The sequence below is a fragment of the Mesoplodon densirostris genome, chromosome 18, assembly GCF_025265405.1.
Source record: "Mesoplodon densirostris isolate mMesDen1 chromosome 18, mMesDen1 primary haplotype, whole genome shotgun sequence".
Classification (NCBI taxonomy): Eukaryota; Metazoa; Chordata; class Mammalia; order Artiodactyla; family Ziphiidae; genus Mesoplodon; species Mesoplodon densirostris.
The window spans coordinates 19,761,028-19,780,433 of record NC_082678.1 but is presented as its reverse complement, the minus strand read 5'-3'; the positions used below and the strand labels follow the sequence as shown (position 1 = coordinate 19,780,433).

Sequence of the window (19,406 nt, the reverse complement as noted above, 5' to 3'; positions counted from 1 at the left end):
CAGCTACGTGTGGATATTTGGGGGAAGGAAGGTGGCCCCCATCAGCCCCATCTCACACCAGCGCACCCTCCTTCTCTGTACAGACACACCTTCTAGGCCCTGGATTTCTGGGATCTTAGCGGCTTGGACAGCCACTCGCCTCATCCCTGCAATTCTCGCCTTGCCCTGCTCTGCTGGCCTCTGCGGTTTCTGCACCCCTGGGGAGAAGGGGTGCTCCCCAGGCTTCCCCGCCCAGACAGAACTGCAGAATCTCCCAGCCTTCTCAGGTGTGGCCCAGCCCACTCCAGCCCCTGTGGCCAGGCTGAGTAGTTTTCTGTTGGGTCTAAGATTCCGGGGCTGGGAAGTCCAAGATGGGGCCCATTTGTTCAGGACTTTGACCCCCCGCGGCCTCTGCCTGCGTGTCAGGCTCTCCGCAGTCTCCCGGTGTGAGGCCAGTCAGGGCAGAGCGGGACCTCCAGGGAGGCTGAGCAGGAAGTCGGCTGTTCACCTCTCCCCTGCCAGGACTCTCTCCTGCAGGGCGCCGGGGATCCTGATCCAATAGGGTGTGCAGGGCGCCAGTGACAGGGAGTCTAATAATAACCCCTAGTGTCCCCGTCACCCTCGGGCCCCAGGCAGATGGTGCCTGCCCTTCCAGAAGGAGGAGAGAATCAGGACCCCTTCCTGCTCTTAGGCAGGGATCCGTCACCAGGTCTGGCTTCCCGAGTTCGCTTCCTTCCCTGTCAGTCTGGCCTCCCTCTCCCCAAGCCCTGCCTGGGGAAGGCAGTTCCCTGAGAATGTAACCACCTGGGGAGAGCTCTAGGGAATCTTCCGCTCCCAATGAATGCATGAAAAGAGGCGGATATGATTTCAGAGACAGCTGTGTTGCTTGCGGGTGTGTGTGTGTGGGGGGGGGGGTGTCCGTCCGACCCCACGTCCATGTGTCCCAAACCCTGCGCCCCAGATCCTGCCCCTAGGGTCTCCAACCACAGCTTTCTCCTTTCCCCTGGAGGAAAAGTAAACTCTCGGCCTGGGTGGAGAAGACCTTGGTGTGTGGGGAGGGGCGGTAGGGCACTCCCCCCCGCCAGAGACAGCTCCCATCTGGCCAGCAGCTGTGGTTGGCAGGACCTGAGCCTGGGCCACCCGCCTCGGTCCCCTGGAGAGGTGGCAGATGAGCCAGAGGGACCCACTCACAGCCCCTGCCCCTCTCCTCCCCAGGTTCAGACCCTGGCACACTGTGCTGGCATCCCCAGGGCCGCTGCTCCCCAGCCACCCAACACCCAGCCCCACCCCTACCCTCCAGGTCCTGCTTAGGCCGCCTGAGGGCTTTGAGTGAGAGATGAGTCTGGTGAGCCTGGATGGGAAGTCTGGCTCTGGGTATTTATTTAAGGCAGCTCGTATTTTGGTAAGTTCCCCTGTTGTCTGACCGTGGGTCTCTCCTGGACGTCCCCATCTTCGTCCCCTTCCTCCTGAGCGGCGGTCACCGCCCGAGTCAGGGCACCACGTCAGTTAACACCCTGGATTGGTCACCTTCTGCTGTCAGTCATCTCAGTACTCAGCAAACTTGCCTGGGGAGAAGCCCAGTGCGGGGCGGGCGGGGTGGGGGGCTGTCACGTGATAACCAAGGCAGCCAAGGCCTTCTAGGCTCAGCGCTACAGCAGCTGAGTAGATGGGATGGGGGCTGTGCCATCCAGCTATCTGCGTTGGAATCCCAGTTTTGTCACTTACTGTGTGACCATGGCAGGTGTCTGTACCTCTCTGAGCCTCACTTTCCTCCTCTGCAAGTATTAGATGAGATGTCCCTTGAAACATGCTTAGTACATAGAGGGTCCCATAGCACGTGATAGGACCCAGTGACGCAAATCATTACGCAGACTGTCCTTGAGGTTCAGAAACGTGTCCACGTACAATAACCCATGGAGAGCACAGATGGAAGATCTGTGTCTACAGTCACTGATCAGGAAGGACTGAAAGACTCATGCAGAGGGGGCTTCAGCTCATGCCCCAGATGTCCAAATGAACAATACCGTCCTGTGGTACTGTGTGTGTGTGTGTGTGTGTGTGTGTGTGTGTGTGTGTGTACGTACACAAAGGTTAAATGGAACTGGGAACAGGCAGTGCGTCCTGGAAAGCTCTGGGGCGGGGACGAGCCATGCAGGGGATCTGGAAGGCAAGGAGGTCTAGGAGTGAAAAGCAGGTCGCCTGGTGACTGGGACATCCTGAGCAAAGTCAGTTCCCAGAGCTTCCTTGAGGAAGCAGAGCTCCCAGTCACTTTCTGGGGTCTTGGGGAGCCATGGAAGCCCCCTGATGGCTGTCCTTCCATCCCTCCCTGCCAGTGGACTTGACCCTGAGTCCTCACTCAGGCTACCTGGGCTGCATCCACCAGGCTCTTGGGGAGGTCGTGCCCGGTCTGTCTGCAGAGGCAGGTGAGGCGAGCCCCAGGTGGAGGAGGGCGCCCCGGCCCCGCTGGGCCCCCAGCCCCATCCGAGGAAGCAGCCCGGACCTCTTAGCCTGAGTCTGCTGACCTCTGCCCGGGGAGAAGGAGTGGAGATGGAGCGGATCCCTGCTTCAAAGGGCTACTAAAGGGACCCGATCCGTTAGTGGGTGTAAAGCATGTGGCCAGCGCCCGGCACTTCCTAAGTTGCCACAAGCCCTGCTTGACGAGGAGGAAGCCCCAGCTGGCCAGGTGCCCATTGGACAGAGCTGGGGACGACAGGAAGGCCCCCTGGCACTGCCCCCAGCAGTGACTCCCAGAACAAGCCACTTCAGTTTCCTCCTTCAGTTGCCACCGTTGGCATGCAGCCACCTCCCCGGAGAGGTGGGAGACCAGACACCGAGGAGGTGCTGTCCCTGAGAGGCCTGGAGGCTCCAGAGTGCTGCGCCAAGCTTGACTGCTGCTTCTGCCTGCGGATGTGCAGGAGCCTCCTGTGCGCTCCCTGTGTCTTTCCTTGCCCCGCGTCCGTAGCCCAGCCGTTCTCTTGGGACGCGCGTGAGGAAGTAGAGGAGACGCTCTTAATTTTGTACACGAGGCACGGATTTCCGTGTGTTGACGTTAGGTGGTTCCGCTCATAGACTCCCCAGAGCGTCCCAAGTGTGTGTCCTTAGGCCGGGGGAGGGGCTAGACCCAGAACTACAGGGCTCCCCCAACTTGGGGGGCAGTCCTCAGGAGGAAAGGCCAGGCGGGGAGGCCCGCCGGCAGGATTTGAGGGGAGCCGAGCTTGGAAAGAGGAAGCCCCATTCACCCAGTCTGAGCCCTGAGTCACGGTCAGCAGGACAGTCACGCTGTGCCCTGCCCCCTGCCCCCTGCCCCCAGGGGTGGAGGGGCTGCACCCTTATCCAGTCACTGCCTCTCCCTCCAGCTCCTCTCGCCCTGGCCTCGCCGCTCGGCTGGCTCACTGTCTCCTGGGGTCTCGGGGCGAGGGGCGTTCGGGCCGTTGCCCACTCCCCCGCCCCAGTGCAGGAGCCCCTCGCGGTGCAGCTGCAGCCTTGGCGTTCCCAGAATGCCAGTTGGTCAGGGTCCTGGGTTTGTGCTCTGGTTTCTCATCGCAAAGTGACAAACCAGAACTAATGGGAGTCACTGCGTCGAGGGAGAGGCCCGAGCCCTGACGCTGGGGCGGGGAGGCGGTGGCCGCAGGAGCTGCCCTGGAACGCTCCTTTCTCGGCGCTGTCGGAGCAGGAGGCCGTGTGAGCAGAGCTCCTGGCTTCCTCTGGACGGGAGGTCCTCCCTGTAACACCCTCCCCGCACCCAGACACACGGGGACCCACAGTGTTAATTAGCAGCCGGAAAATAATTGCCCGTTGGCCGCTGGCCGGTGACACCAAGGTGGCCGGTGACACCAAGGTGGCCGTGGGAGGTGGCTCTTCAGGCTCCTTTTCCCTCCCCCCTCCAACTGCTCCTTCCCTAACCCTAACCTCTGCCCCTGCCCTCGTGCTCCCAGCGCCTGAGGAAAGTTCTGGAGGGGAATTGCTAACAAAAGGGCCTCCACATTTGGGTTTCCCAGACAGGGCCTCCCCGGGCTGGGCTGCACCAAGGGTAATCGAACTGAGGCCAGATGCCCAGCTTGGGGAGCCCCCCCACCCCCCGGCCTCGGAATCCCAGGGCCCTGCGCACGAGATGGGGCTTGCAGGAGGCCAGGAGTCAGGAGTGGCTGTGAGGCGTGAAACGGGGCAGGGGCTCGGGGGTGGGGATGGGCTGTGGTTTGGAGAGATTGAAACGGCACCAACCCAAGTCGAGATTACTTCCTGGAGGTCCTTCCTTGGTGGATGAGGACCCATGATAGAGTCAGTGGGTTTTCCTGTTTGCGGGGAGATTGAGGGTGAGGCTGTCTAGGGTAGCTGAGAGGAAGTCTGGCTGTTAACCAGTCTCTAATCTATACAAAAGGTTTATCCAGGTTTTTGTTACTTTCTTTTTAATTAGGATTAATTTATAGGGAAGTGCACATCCCTAAGTGTATACCTCAATACGTGTGTGTGTGTGTGTGTGTGTGACACCATCCCAGACAAAGTGGATTCCTGACCCCCCAGGAGGCTCCATCCCACTTGATTCCCTTCCAAAGGTAGCTACTATTCGGACCTCTGTCACTACAGATGAGTTTCTCTGACTTTGCATCTTACAGTCAGTTAAACCACACAGTCTCTGCTGTGTCATCTGGCTTGTTTCCTCCACCATTACATCTGTGAGATTCTCCCACATCACTGGCTGTCGCCGCAGTTTACTCTTCATAACTGCATCGTATTCCATCATGTGGCTCCAGTCCATGTTATCTATCTGATCTCTTGTTGGTGGACATTTCAGTTGTTTCTGGTGTTTGGCTATTACCGCAGTGTTAGGCTGCTGTGGACATTCTTGCATGTGCCTTGTGGGGGACATGAGCCCTCCTTTCTGCCAAGTGAATATACAGGAGTAGGGTTGCTGGCTCTTGGGGTATATGCACACTGCACAGTGGTTTGCAACTTGTGAAGGGGGTCCTGGGCTTTAGCAGAGGGGCCTCAGGCCTGCGAAGGGGTGGCCAGGACAAAGCTTGGCATTTACGTCCACCCCTCAGTCAGAGGCGCTCTGTATATCAACGCTCTGCTAAGCGAGTCTGAAGAAAAGGTTAAGCTACTATAAACAGTTTGAGAAAGTCTGTTGACCCTAATCAATGTTTCCCCAGCTTCAATGAGATACAGATCTTTTGGGATCCTCTCTTGGTACAGTTCTGATTCACTGGGTCCAGGGTGGGGCTTGAGAAGGTGTGTTCTGCATTTCAGAAGATGTCAATGTCCCAGGGTTGGTGAACTTCACTTTGAATAGCAAGGCTCTAAACCCCCATCCTTGCCTTCTTCCCCTTGGCCTGGGGTTACAGGGCCTCCAGTGAGGGGCATGGGCTGGGGGCCGGCTAGTGGCAGCTTCTTCCACCATCTCACCAGGCCAACCTCCTGGCACAGTCCATGGGACAGGCCCAGTGGCCCTGGCCCGGGAGCCCCAGCGCCTGCCACCCAGGAGGACTTCCACAGGGGGGTGTGGTCAGGTCCACTGGGCCTTCCCAGCTACCTGGGGGAGGAGGGCTTACCACCCATGCTGCTGAGTCCGGGGTCGGGGAGCAAGTTCCTGGCAGTACCTAAGACATATTTATCCCAGGTGGAGGTGAAAGCCACACTTCGTCACATCCACCCTGAGCCATCTCTCCTGTCCTCTTCTGGGCTGTCCTCACTGCTTTGGCCATTTGTCCGTGAGGCTCAAAAACCTGTCGGTCCAGGTGACCAGCAGAGCAGGTCAAGTCAGGGGTCTGCAGGCCGGCCCAAGCCCTCACAGGCCCGAGCGGCTGAGCGGCCTCAGCCGATACCCTCTCCCCTGTGAGGCTCTGCCCACCCCCGTCCAAGACCCCGGGGCTCGGGACTGCAGACCCCAGCCTCTGTGTTCAGAGGCAGCATGCTCCTGCCTGAGTCTTGTCTCCCCCTTAGCCCAGAAGGGCCCCAGTGTCCCCCCGACTCTGCTGATCACCCTGCCCCGACAGCCCAGACTGGAGCGCTGGGGGTTCTGGGCTGGGAACGACTCAGGGCACGTGGGCAGCAGGGCGAGGCTGTCAGCCCAGGAGCCTGACTTAGAGCCAGGTCCAGCCCTGGCTGGCGGCCACCAGTCCTGGTGCCATCTGGTGTCCATCTGGCTGAATCAAGAGATTGGAAGGCAAGGTGTGGGGGGCTCTAGGCCTCCTGACAGACAGCGGCTCCTTCTGTAGGACCCTGAGTGGCTCAGCGGGCCTGAGACGGCATTTCCTCCCCCCTTCAGAATTCTGGGCTTTGCTGCCACAATTGACATCTGGGGGGTTGCCGTCCCTTTCAAGATGTGATGAGAGGGACGCCCCAGGCGCATCTCCTGACGTCTCCCCCCTCCCCCAGCGCAGAGTTGGCCTCTGGTTGAGGATGTACCCCAATACCTGGAACAAGGCTCTGTGGGGCACACCCGCCAGGGCATCCCTTCCCCACCCTGCGATAGGCTCCACTCAGCTTCTGAGACACCCCGCCCAGCCCCGTGTCCTCCAGGAGGCCTTGGATGCTCTGATCCCACGGACGTCCATCTCCTTGTCTCCCTCAGACACACAGAGCACTGCCCACAGACCTCACTGTCCGGGGATGATTCCTGCCTTGTCTCTTGAGCAGCTCAGAGCATCCATCAGACAAGGCCTGGTCCGCACCTGCATCCAGCTGTGTAAGCCCCGGACCTGGGGGCCAGGCTTGAGCCGTTCCTCCTTCCACCTCTCGTCTCGTGTCCTCCCCCACCCACACCTAAGCTCCTCTGCCCGCCACTCCCCGCCCAGCCCGAGGGCAGGGCGCTTCCCAACACCCCTGCCACCCACGGGACCGAGTGCTGACCCCCGGCCTCTCCCTCCTCAGTCGCTGCTGTTCCTGGGGCTGGTGGCCGCCGTCGGGCTGGGCCTCAACCTCGTCTTCCTCGCGGCTTACCTGGTGTGCGTGTGCTGCTCCCTGCAGAACAGCGCGGTGCAGACCAAGCGTCGCCACCCCTGCTGCATCACCTGGACGGTCGTGGTGGCTGGGCTCGTCTGCTGGTGAGTGTCCCTCTGCGCCGGGCCCGGCGTGCGCGCTCGGGCGGGAAGTCGGAGGGTCTCCGTGTGAGGCTGCGAGGCGGACACAGCGGAAGAAAAGTGGGCCTGACCATCTGGGTCTCCCCAGTGGTCAGCCTGATGACCAGGACACCCCTTCCTCGCCCTCCACTTCCCGCACCACTCCACCCCGCCACCAGCAAACCCCAAGTGGCTCCTCAGCTGTCGGGCCACGTTCTCCTGCCTGAGCTCCGGGTACCTGGATGGGAGGGCCTGACTCCAGGGTGAAAGCTGTGCCTTTTCTCGCCAAACAGTGGGAATCAGATGTCCTGGATGGCGAGGGGAGGCTCCCAAGCCTCCCTAGCCCCTGCCCCGGGGTGGGCCTCTCCAGCCTGGCAGCGAGCTCCCTGAGCAGTTGACCGGTGACATCTCTGCTCTCTGCGTCCTGTCCCCTCCCAGCGGCCGCCCGGGCTCTGCGATCAAAGTCTGACTCCAGTCCAGATCAGTCCCCTCTTCTCACAAGATCAATCGCTCTTAGCGCCATCAGCTGGGTCTTCTTTACTTCGGTTGGTGAAGTGAGGCTTTCTAACTGTGTGTCAGAGCCACGCTGCCCAGGCAGTGTACACACACGCGCGGGCCTTGTGTTCACCAGTTGTATTTTTCTTGTTTTTGTATCTACAGAGGTTTTTCCAAAAGCCTCAGTTCCTCCTGAAACGCTCCGGGGGGTGATCCTGCTCAAGGGGTGGAATGCCTCATGGCTAATTGTCCATTGTATCCAAGAACCCACAGCACTGTCTCGGCAGCAGGACAAGAGGCAGATGGGGCTCATCCCTAGCGGCTCACCTCATGCCCAGGGCTTTCTTCTCCATTAGATCACGTTCAAGGTCCCGTCCTGCCTGCGGTGTCAGGGCATCTAAGCCAAAAGATGGGCAAGAACTTAAAGCGGCTTTGCAGGGGTGACATAGCACCAAACACGTGGAAGAGAACCAGGGCTGGGTGAGACATGTGGCCGGGGCTTAAATCATAAACTTAAAGGAGAGAGGTTGAGCCATGGTCACAAGTTCAAAGACAAATATGACTCCCAGCAGAAAAGAGCCTCCTGCAAAGTACCTGGTATTAAACAGCCTCCTCCTGAGAGTAAGGTGTGCAGGGCGGGCAGGGAGAGACAGGATGGAGACGGCCAAAGAAACCAGCAGTGCTTGCTACACAGGCAGCCCTCTCTCCTATGAACTCAGATTTTTCTGAAAAAAATACTGCAAATGACAGAAGAATACTTTGGAACAGTAAGAATGACTTTGGAGGGTCAATTCCAATAAGTAATCATTACCTGCCACTTAAGGAAAACTCAAAACGGGAGTGTATGTGGCACAGCTCCTTCTTCAGAATTCTCCAGGTTACCTGTGCCAGGCACGAGGGAGCCAGCGATAAGAAAAACAGCCACCAGTTATGCTTTCTTGTAGCTCTTGGTCTGTTGGGAGAGACAGAGGATCATATGCTTGTTTGATTTGAGTACTCATGAATGAAAGGGTAATTTTGGAGACAAGGCATAGGTGTGAAGTTGGATGGCCCACTCGAGTTGGGTGTTAACTGGGTGACAAGGGCACTAAGACCAACAGGATGAGAAGGCGTGAACTAGGCAAAGGTGGGGGCAAGTTGGGAGGAGATACTTCCACGCAGAGGGAATTGGAGTGTGTGCAAAGGCCCTGTGGTGGGGGGGAGGAGGGAGCAAAGCTTTTTTTTTTAAATTTATGTTATCGAAGTATAGTTGATTTACAATGTCGTATTAATTTCTGCCATACAACAAAGTGATTCAGTTAATCTTTTTCATATTCTTTTCCATTATGGTTTATCCCAGGATATCGAATAGAGTTCCCTGTGCTACACAGTTGGACCTTGTTGTTTATCCATTCTGTATATAATACTTTGCATCTGCTAACCCCAAACCCCCAATCCATCCCTCCCCCACCCCGCCTCCCCCTTGGCAACCACAAGTCTGTTCTTTGTGAGTCTATTTCTGTTTCATAGATAAGTTCATTTGTGTCATATTTTAGATTATTCTACATATTAGCGATATCATATGGTATTTGTCTTTCTCTGTCTGACTTACTTCAGTTAGTATAATAATCTCTAGGTCCATCCATGTTGCTGCAGATGGCATTATTTTGTTCTATTTCATGGCTGAGTAATATTCCATTGTATATATGTACCACATCTTCTTTATCTGTTCATCTGTCGATGGACATTTAGGTTGTTTCCGTGTCTTGACTATTGTGAATAGTGCAGCTATGAGCATAGGGGTGCATGTATCTTTTTGAATTATAGTTTTGTCCGGGTATATGCCCAGGAGTGGGATGCACAAAGCTTTTAAGGCACTGAGAGAAGCCAGTGTGGCTGGAGCAGAGGCAGGTGAGGGGGCTGGGGTAGGGGTGCAGCAGGGTGGGTGGAGGAGCAGTAAGTGCAGTGGAGGCCCACAGTTACCTTCACTGGAGTTGTGCTCAGATTGGAGCCCAGTTGGAGTGAGTTGAGGGAGAGAAGCGGGTGGGGGGGGCCAACAAAAGCATAAGGAGAAGGGATACGAGGTGAGGCTGGGGGGACTAGGAGGCGGAGGTCTTGCTGAGCTCTGATAGCAAGGATCTCGGGGAAGAGGGGAGATTCAATTCGTAGAAGAAAGAATGAGCAAGGCAAAAGGGATATGAGGAGAGTTCCCAGCGCTCCTCTCTTTGGGGGGACAGTGATTTAACGTTTGAGAACGACAGCGGTGCTGTTATACCAGAGACGGCAGCACCACAGACTTGTCTCAGACCGGCTGCAATTACACAGCCCCTCCTGAGCCGTCACCTCCGATAAATCCATGCGCGATGAGAAGACGCAAAAGTAGAATCCTCCGTTGTTGAAAACAGGGGAAGGGAGATTTAAAAGGACGGGAGAGCACTGGCTTGAGGCCGAGTCCCCAGAAAACACTGGATCATGACACAGAGAACTAGCAGAGAAAGTTAGAAACGCAAGGAGCAAACGAAAGGTATTTTTCAGAGCATACTGAAATTTAAAAGATGAAGTGACTAAAGAGAAACTCATACAAATACAATACATTTAATGTATGAATATTTCTGCACTTGACCAAGGTCCTCCCAGTATCCCTGTGGACGCTGTATTTTCAGATTGTGTGGTGGTGCGGTTAAGTGGATTCAAAGCTGGTTGAACGATTCTGGTTGAATGCAAAGAATACTGATTTACTCATGGGTTCACCAAACTCTAGCTGGTGCGTGCATGCGTGCGTGCGTCAGACACGTGAAGCAGATAGGAGCCTTGTTTTAAAATGCACATTCTCAGACCATACTGGTAACAAATGGGTGCGGTGTGCCCCCCACCCCCCACATACGCTTTTAACAGATGATTCTGTCCTGTGGTCCATGGACCACTCTCTGAGAAACACTGAATTAGGGGTCAAGGGCACCCTGGGAGCAGGTTTCTATAACAGTCTCCCAGGGGATTCCATCCCAGGTCCTGCCCTGTTTAAAGAAAAAGGGTAAGCGTTTGCACATGTGCCTTCATCTTCCCCACCCCCCGCCCCCCACAAAATCAGCGTTTTGGATGAAAACTCAAGGAGGCTGTTAATGAATCTTGAGAGGACCCCCAGTGGTGTGAGTCAGAGAAAGTATGATGGGTGACAGAGGCAAGACTTCGGATGATTTGTTCAGGCTGGAATGTTGGACTAAAACCAACTAGATGAAATTTCACAGGGATGGATTTAAAGTTCCGCTTTTATTTAAAACAAAACAAAAAGCAATAAGGCACTAGAGGAAGAAGGAACGCCTGGGCTTAGCGGCAGTTCCTGGGGAGAAATCCAGGGATATTAATGGACCACAAGGTCAGTGACAGGGAGGGAGGACCCCAGGGCATTCGCCCCCTGTGTCCGGAGCTGGAGGGACCAGCTGGGCTTGGGTGCTTCACTCAGAGGCCACGTTTAAGGGTGACATGGACTGATTAGAGAGAGTTGAACCAGAGGATGATGCAGACCAGGGTCTGGAGGACACATCTGACTCGTAGAGCAGAAAAGGGGTGACACGGAGCCCCATTCAGATGTCTGACAGGGTGCCTTGCAGAATTAGAGGCTTATTCCAGTCTGGCCCCGAGCACAGCCAGGAGCCAGCAGGTATGTGATTTAAGGCGGTAGGCTTCAGCTCAACCTAACTCAACCTAAGAAGGGACTTTCTAGAAGCCGGGACTTTTCAGTAGGACAGATGCCTCATGGGTGGTGTGGGGAAGTGGAGGGGAAAGGATAGAGAATGGAGGGGACATCCCCAACCCTTGGAGGGTTTGGGAGAGGTGAGTGTGATTTCATGAGACCTCAGTGGTCCCCAAGCCAACGTGTGTCAGAGTCACCTGGGGAGCTGGCAAAGGTACGAGTTCCTGAGCCCCTCCCAGACCTACTGTGTAGCATCAAAATCCCTAGGGCCCGGCCAGCAATCTTCCACCCTTCAGAGCCCCGGGACTGGAGAACAGGAGTATTTTCTTGTTGGCTGAATGAAATGTGCTGCAGAGCTAGTTGGCCAGGCCAGAGACCGCTGCCCCAGAGCCTTCCTCCCTCCCCCGGCCAGCCCACCTGCCAGAACTCTAGACCACCCCCTCTCCCCTACCCCCAGGAAAGAGTTCCTCAGCTAAAGTCAAAAACCAGCTCTCATGGATGTTTAAAGGCGCTTTCATCATAATTGCCAAAACCTAGAAGCAACCGAGAAGCCCTTCAGTAGGTGAATGGCTAAATTGTGTTCATCCAAACAATGGAATATTATTCAGCACTTAAAAAAAGAAAAATGAGCTCTCAAGCTATGAAAAAACATGGAGGAGTCTTAAATACATATTACTAAGTGAAAGAAGCCCGTCTGAAAAGGCTACATACTGTAGGATTCCAACCATATGACATTCTGGAAAAGGCAAAACTATGGAGACAGTAAAAAGATCAGTGGTTGCCAGGGGTTAGGGATGAGGGAGGGATGGACGGGCAGAGTGCAGAGGATTTTAAGGGCAGTAATATTACTCTGTATGAGACTATAATGGCAGATACATTTGGCCAAACCCATAAGATTGTATTACGACACCAAGAGTGACCCTAATGTAAACTGTGGACTTTGGGTGAGAATGATGTGTCCATGTAGGTTCATCAGTTGTAACAATTATCCCATTCTGGCTGGGGCTGTTGACGGCAGGGGAGGCGGTCTGGGCGTGTGAGGCGCCACAGGGTATATGGGAAATTGCTCTACTTTCCATTCAGTTTCACTGTGAAGTCAAAACGGCGCTAAAAAATAGTATACTAACAAAATTTCTCCTCTGGGTGTCACCTCTAACTTTGGGGTCTTGCCCCTAGTGCTGCGGTGGGCGTTGGTTTCTATGGAAACAGCGAGGCCAGCGACGGGGTGTACCAGCTGATCTACTCCCTGGACAATGCCAACCACACCTTCTCTGGGATCGATGTGCTGGTAAGGTCGCGGGCAGCCGGTGAGGTCACCGTGGTGGGAACGAGAGCCCCAGTCAAAGCCCAGCCAGCTCGGCTCCAAGGAGGCCGGACTCCCCTTGGGGCTGCCAGTTGGTCCCGCCAGGAGCCAAGCGGCGATTTCTGCTCCCCAGGCTGGGAGGCGGAGGGCACAGGGGGCAGGGGTAGGAGTGAGGACCGAAGGAGAAAGGCTGCAGGGTCCTGGGGGGCAGGACGGCTGTGGGATCAAAGCCCGTCCATCTTCAGCAGAGCTGAGCACTGTGCCATTTGTTCAAGAGGCCCCTGAATGTGGAAAGTCAGCCCCGCAGTGTTTTCTGTGTTCACGTTCAGTGCTGGGTGTAGAGTATGGTGGGTGGCGTCCAGGAGATGTCAACACTCTTCAAAAACAAGTGAAGAGGGGCTTCCCTGGTGGCGCAGTGGTTGAGAGTCCGCCTGCCGGTGCAGGGGACACGGGTTCGTGCCCCGGTCTGGGAAGATCCCACATGCCGCGGAGCGGCTGGGCCTGTGAGCCACGGCCGCTGAGCCTGCGCGTCCAGAGCCTGTGCTCCATGACGGGAGAGGCCACAACAGTGAGAGGCCCGCGTACCGCAAAAAAAAAAAAAAAAAAGTGAAGAGCCCCAAACCCCACAAGGTGTCCTCCGGGCTCTGGTTTCCAGGCGCCGTGACTCCAGCTGGGGGCTAAGGGTGAAGGATGTGCTGGGCTGGCCAGAGGAGAGGTAGGAGTTTTCGCCCAGGGAAGAGGTTCACTTGCTGAGCCTCGAGGGCGGGGAGAGTCAGGGTCTTCAAAAAAGGTAGCCCATGGCCCCCAGTGCTTGTCACTTTCTCTCTGGAAGCACTGGCTCTTTCCAGCTGATTTCCCAGCAGCCCCTGGTGCCCTAGGAGCCAGGCTCCAGGGCAGTTTTCAGAAATGCCAGTCCTGTCCCCCATCACCTCTGGGCCAGTTCCCCAGTAGAGGGGTGACCTCAGCAAATGAGCAATTGTGTCAGGCAGCCTCGGCCACACAATCCAGCCCCGACCGGAGCCTGTGGACTTCATCCTGGTGCCGCTTTAGGAGGATTCGACCTCAGTGCCCCTCCTCTCCCTTAAGCTCCTCTCAGGCCTTAATCCCCGAGCCCAGCTCCTCCCAGGAGGGACTCCCTTAAAGAGACAGCTGTGCTGCTCCTTGAGGGTACGTCTGGGTGCTGGGTGCCGTGGCTCTGGCCTCAGAGAGTCCTTCTGGGGAGCCGAGGGTCACACACCAGAGCAGGGGCCCAGCTCTCCTGCTGAGCTCATCCAACCACCGCCTGTGTCCACTGGGACCCATCCCTGGGGACTGAGAGCTGTCTGGACACTGGGCTGGAGCAGCTCTAATGGGGGGAGGATGGGGCGGCTGGGATGGGGGAGCTGAGGGGCCGAACGCCACCTGACCGGCACTGGGTGGGGCCCGGGTACGACCTGGCCTGGGGGGAGCTCACTCCCTAGGGACCCCCGCCCTCCGCTCTGCCCTGGTGGGGAAGGGGCTCCACCCACCAGCACAGAACCACTGGAGGAAGAGCCAGGCCCTGAAGGAGAATCCCTTCCCCGGGAAGCCCCAGAGCCATGACCTTAACTGGCTGACTTGTGACCATTGTAAGGAATGACCCGTGCCTCCCCAGGGCTGAGGAAGAAAGTCCCAGAGCCGCCCTGATGGGAAGATTCAAGCTTTTCATGTCCTTATCCCCCGTAGATGAGCTGGGCCTGAGACCCCCAGGCTGGGCCCGATACCCCCAGGCTGGGCCCGTGAGCCATGGCCGCTGAGCCTGCGCGTCCGGAGCCTGCGCGTCCAGAGCCTGTGCTCCGCAACGGGAGAGACCACAACAGTGAGAGGCCCGCGAACCGCAAAAAAAAAACAAAAAAAAAAACCCAGGGCCTTGGGCTCTACAGCCCCTGGGAGCTCAGCTGGCTCAAGTTTGAGCCACATGTTCTGGTGGCCACTGAGGCTCCTCTGGGTTCTCCTTTGCATTGGCATCAGGGCTGTGGGCAGCCCTGGGGAAGGAACTGGGCACAGAGAGGTCGTGTTGCTGCTCCAGGGTATGGAGCTAGTATGTGTTAGAGCAAGTACTGGAACCCAGGGGTCTGGTCTTAGCCTTTCCCTTCAAGGCTCTGAGATGGGGCCCTGCCCCCGGTCTGCCAAGGCTCCACCCCTTCATCTCCTGGCACTTCATCCCCTGCCTGTCTAGAAAACCTCATTAGCTCCTTCTCTAAGAGGGAGCTTCCTCCGTCTCAGAGATTTTCAAGCTTGAGCTTGTATCAGAATCCCCCGGGGGGCTTGATAAACACAGATGGGGGCGCCCACCCCAGACTTTCCAATTCTGTAGGTCTGGGACCAGGCTGAGAATTTGCATTTATAACGAGTTCCCAGCTGATAACACGGCTGCTGCTGGTCCAGGGGCCGCAGCTGGAGAACCACGGCTCCGTCCTCTGGGGCAACAGCTTCCTCTCCCACCTGCTAGCTCGCCCCTAACCCCACCCCAGCCTGGGGAGCTGAGCCGGCCCTCCCGATTGAAGAGTTTCTCTTCCCTGTGGGAGAGCCTGATCCACCTCTGTGTGTTCCCATGCCCATCTCCCCCTGGGGAGCTCTGTGCCGAACCTGTAAGGACTGGAGGTGGAGTGGGGGAGCCGGGGGTGTAAGTAGGTCAGTGCTGTGATTTTATTTTTTTCTATTTTGTTTCGTTTCCTATGGGAAGACATCAGGAGGAAAGAGAGGGCCTGGCTTTTGTTTTTTTTCCAAGGAGGAATTTAAGAAATAGAGAAGTTAAACATGTAGAGCTATGGAAGGGGAAAAAAAGTGGCCTTACAGTGGTCTTACAGGAAAAGCTTACAGAGCACTTTTTTCTTTTTTAATTTATTTTTGTCTGTGTTGGGTCTTTGTTTCTGTGCGAGGGCTTTCTCTAGTTACGGCAAGCTGGGGCCACTCTTCATTGCGGTGCGCGGGCCTCTCACTATCGCGGCCTCTCTTGTTGCGGAGCACAGGCTCCAGACACGCAGGCTCAGTAGTTGTGGCTCACGGGCCTAGTTGCCCCGCGGCATATGGGATCCTCCCAGACCAGGGATCGAACCCGTGTCCCCTGCATTAGCAGGCAGATTCTCAACCACTGCGCCACCAGGGAAGCCCCCTAGAGAGCATTTTTAACGGCCCTGTGATCTAAAATGTGCTAGGTATCATATAGGAATATGAAAATATCACACAGTACAGGTCTTGCTCCCAATATTAACATTTATTAAGAGTGCCTTTGGATCAATGGCTGCAAAGCCTTTGTCCGTTGATCTTATTGAATTGAAAAGGCACGTTTATGAGGGTGAGGTTTAGTTATTGAATTCATTTGTACATGCCCAGCATCTCTGCACTTTGGTATCTCTTAGTCCTTAGCCAGCTTGTAAGAACCAGCAACAAGCCGGGAAAAGGAACAAGCCGCTGACACTGAAAGAAATAAAATGCAACAAAGGGGGCCATTCTCTTTTCTGGAACCAGGAACTCCTAGCCTAGCGCAGATGTGAAAGGCCCCAAAGTTGCTGTCAAGTCCCCCCTAATGCAGAGAAACAGCGTTTGCTGCCAGGAGTCGGGTCTGATCACCTTTCTGCAGAGCTCTCCCTATGGGACGCTCCTAAACCTTCTCTGGGTCTTTTTTTTTTTTTTTTTTGGCAGTACCACAAGGCTTGCGGGATCTTAGTTCCCCGACCAGGGATTGAACCCATGGCCCTCGGCAGTGAAAGCGCAGAGTCCTAACCACTGGACCGCCGGGGGACTCCCATTCTGGGTCATTTTCCTCTTCCTTCCAGACCTGGGGGAGCTGAAGGCTGCCTGGAGGAGTAGCACACACTCCCTGCTTCCAACCAGTTGTGCTTGTTGGTGTAGCATGACAGTTTCAGAGCAACGAAGCCCTTCTTCCCATCGTGCTGACACCCAGGCTCAGAACGGGCTTGGCAGGGAGGTGCTTGGGGTTCCCAGGCTGGGTCTCCATCCCCTGCCAGGACCCTGCATCTGGGCTATCGAGAGGCACCTTTCTAATTCTTGTGGTCCTTGTTTGCAGGCCCAGGAGAGTCACCTCCATTGACCTTCCCTCTCTACTTCTGAGCAGAGAGATGCTTCCTTTAGGGTCTGCTCGGCTCCAGGCAGGACAAACATGGGGGGCGGAGGGGGAAACAAGCACAGAGAAGGCGCCGGTTTCCTCCTCCTGTCACGTGTCCCAGCTGCTCGGAGGCAGGATCCCGTCTGCCTGTATTATTTCAAAGTTCCATTGTTCTGCTCTCACTCGGGGGGTTCAGGACGCTGTGGGCTGTCGTTTGCTCTACAACAAAGCCTTTCTCTTGTGAGACACTGAGAAAGCCTATTGTGGGAACAAAAGGTCAGGTAGCAACAGAGGGACTCTTCAGTTTAAACATTTTATTCCTCACCCCCCTAAAGAATTCATCACCCAAGGTGTTTAAACTTTGAAGAGAATCTTTAAGGAAGAAAAATGGCTTCTCTTGTTTGTTTCCCCATCTGGGTCTGTCTTTCTAGGAAAGCACTGTGTCTTGGAGCCCAGGTCCTGGTTAGGGCCAGATCGAGCCAGTCCCCTGGATGGAGGGACCCACGGGCTGGGCGGGTAGTGGGAGCCTCTGCTGTCCATCCTCCGTCTGGACCGCAGCCTCATGACTCTTCAGGGCTGGAGGTGGCGCCCGTGGGGCACTCATTCAAGGCCAAGCTCTTCTCCTCCAGAGTTTGAGGCAGAGGGTTTACCTCTCTGGCTTCCTCCCACCCGAGGCCAGACTCAGAAGCCCCGCCCCTCCCCAGGTGTCTGGAACCACCCAGAAGATGAAGGTGGACCTCGAGCAGCACCTGGCCCGGCTCAGTGAGATCTTTGCCACCCGGGGAGATTACCTCCAGACGCTGAAGTTCATGCAGCAGATGGCGGGCAACATCATTGTCCAGTTGGCAGGAGTGCCCGTGTGGACAGAGGTCACCGAGGAGCTGACCGAACTGGCCAACCAGACCAGCTACGTGGAGTACTACCGGTGAGGGGCCCCGGGGAGGGGTGATGGGGCTGCACCAGCTTCCTTCATCCAAGCCAGCGTCTTGGGGCTTGGGCTGGGAAGTGCCACCAGAAGGTCTTAATAAGCCTTAATGACTGAAATCCCTAGGACATGAGAGCTGGTGGGGGCCGAGCGGTGGGCATGTAGTACAGCCTGCTTGTACAGGCAGGCGCTGAGCCCCAGGGAGGGGCAGTGATGTGCCGAGATCTCAGAGCAGGAGGCTGGACCTGGCCTCCCACCCCGCACACAGCAAGGGGCTCCTCCGGGACCAGCATCCTCTGTGGCTGGTGCTGGGTGAAGTACTGGTGGCTTATGGGTTCCTCACCTGCCCGGGTTTCTGGGACAGGGTTCCCTGCACCTGCTTTCTCAGCCACAGAGGTGCAGGGGGTCGGGGAGATGGCAGCCTCTTTGCCTCCCCCCAATGGCAGCTGCTTAGCAAGCTCAGGGGTGCCTCCTGCCTGAGTGGTGTGGTCTGCGGGGCACCACCCCACCTTTGCCATATCAGGTATGCAGGTTCACACCTGTGTCATTGAGCCTTTGGGGTTTCATTTACGTCTCCCCTGCCTCCCCATCACCCAAAGCCCATCCCAGGTGAAGGCACTGGACACAGGCCAGCTGACCAGGGACCGGCTGCCCTCCCTCCACGCACACGGTCTGGTGAAGGTCAATCTGGGGACAACCGAGAAAGGAGGAGGCAGTCCCGGCTTTGGGGGGCTCCCAGCCGAAGGGTGACACCCACTCATGGCATACACGTCCTTGCGCACCCAGGGCAGGGCGCCTGGCATGGAGGCAGTGCTGGGGAGCAATGGGCACAGGAGCCCCGAAGAGCAAGTATCTGCTCTTTGGATGCCCCTTCCACACACACACACCCCAATTTGTTGCCTCCCTTTCAAGCCATTAGCAAAGGTCAGAGTCTTTACCACAACGTTGCACAGTTTACTCTGGATTCATTTCCCCTTTATGAGAAAGCCCCATCCCAGGCTGAACTGACCCAGAGAAAATGCTTCTGGTGGCCTCTGGCCAGAGACCTCCCCACCCAGGGCTCTCTCTTCCCTGGGGTAGGAGATGGCCGGGCCTCGACCAAGGGGAGCTCATGAGGCCCCCCTGGCCCTGGACAGCGCTCCTTGTTCCTCCCCTTCCACCCATCCAGCCCCTGCCTTTCCAGATGTCACCAATGCAGCTTCCCACCGGATGTTTTTTTGCTCACGTGCAAAAGCACCTTTCTCCCAAGTGACCAAAAAGAAACTGCCAACTCTAAGGACTGGTTGTGACTTGTGACCCAATACAGTGGCATCTGATTAGTCCTCTGATATGAGGGACAGTCATTGCCTGAGCCTCCTAAATCTTTTTGTCGTGGAAAGTAAGTATCCATTTCTTGGGGGTTTTTTTGGTTTTTTTTTTTTTTTTGCGGTACGTGGGCCTCTCGTTGTGGCCTCTCCCGTTGCGGAGCACAGGCTCCGGACGCGCAGGCTCAGCGGCCATGGCTCACGGGCCCAGCCACTCTGCGGCATGTGGGATCTTCCCAGACCAGGGCACGAACCCGTGTCCCCTGCATCGGCAGGCAGACTCTCAACCACTGTGCCACCAGGGAAGCCCTGGGTATCCGTTTTGACCCTGCCATTCTCTCTGAGTGGACCTAACCTGGGGCCATGTACACCAAAGGGCCTAATGTGGGCATTTTGAGAATGACTATGGTGAAATAAGTCAGAATGTATGTATCAACCGGGACTTAGGTTTAAGATGATTTTATGAAAAACTGGGGTAAGTGTGGTGACCGCTGCACAATATCTATTTCAATGTGGGTGACTGAGCGCGTCCCCTGGAGCCCCCATCCCCAACTCCCACCCCTGTTCAGGTCTAGTTCAAGGTCA

General features: G+C 56.3%; 1 protein-coding gene across 6 annotated transcripts in view; it reads left to right on the top strand.

Moving 5' to 3' along the window:
• TTYH2 (tweety family member 2) overlaps window positions 1–19,406 on the top strand; it is a 39,835-nt gene that overhangs the window by 758 nt on the left and 19,671 nt on the right. For 4 of the 6 annotated variants that reach the window (XM_060081953.1, XM_060081949.1, XM_060081952.1 and 1 more), the window contains exons 2-4: window positions 6,850–7,022; window positions 12,379–12,490; window positions 17,297–17,517. In XM_060081953.1, the coding sequence (XP_059937936.1) occupies window positions 6,850–7,022; window positions 12,379–12,490; window positions 17,297–17,517 (506 nt within the window). Of the gene's footprint in view, window positions 1–6,849; window positions 7,023–10,807; window positions 10,885–12,378; window positions 12,491–17,296; window positions 17,518–19,406 lie in introns of those variants that run through there. The other 2 variants (XM_060081955.1, XM_060081954.1) reach the window with 2 other exon arrangements.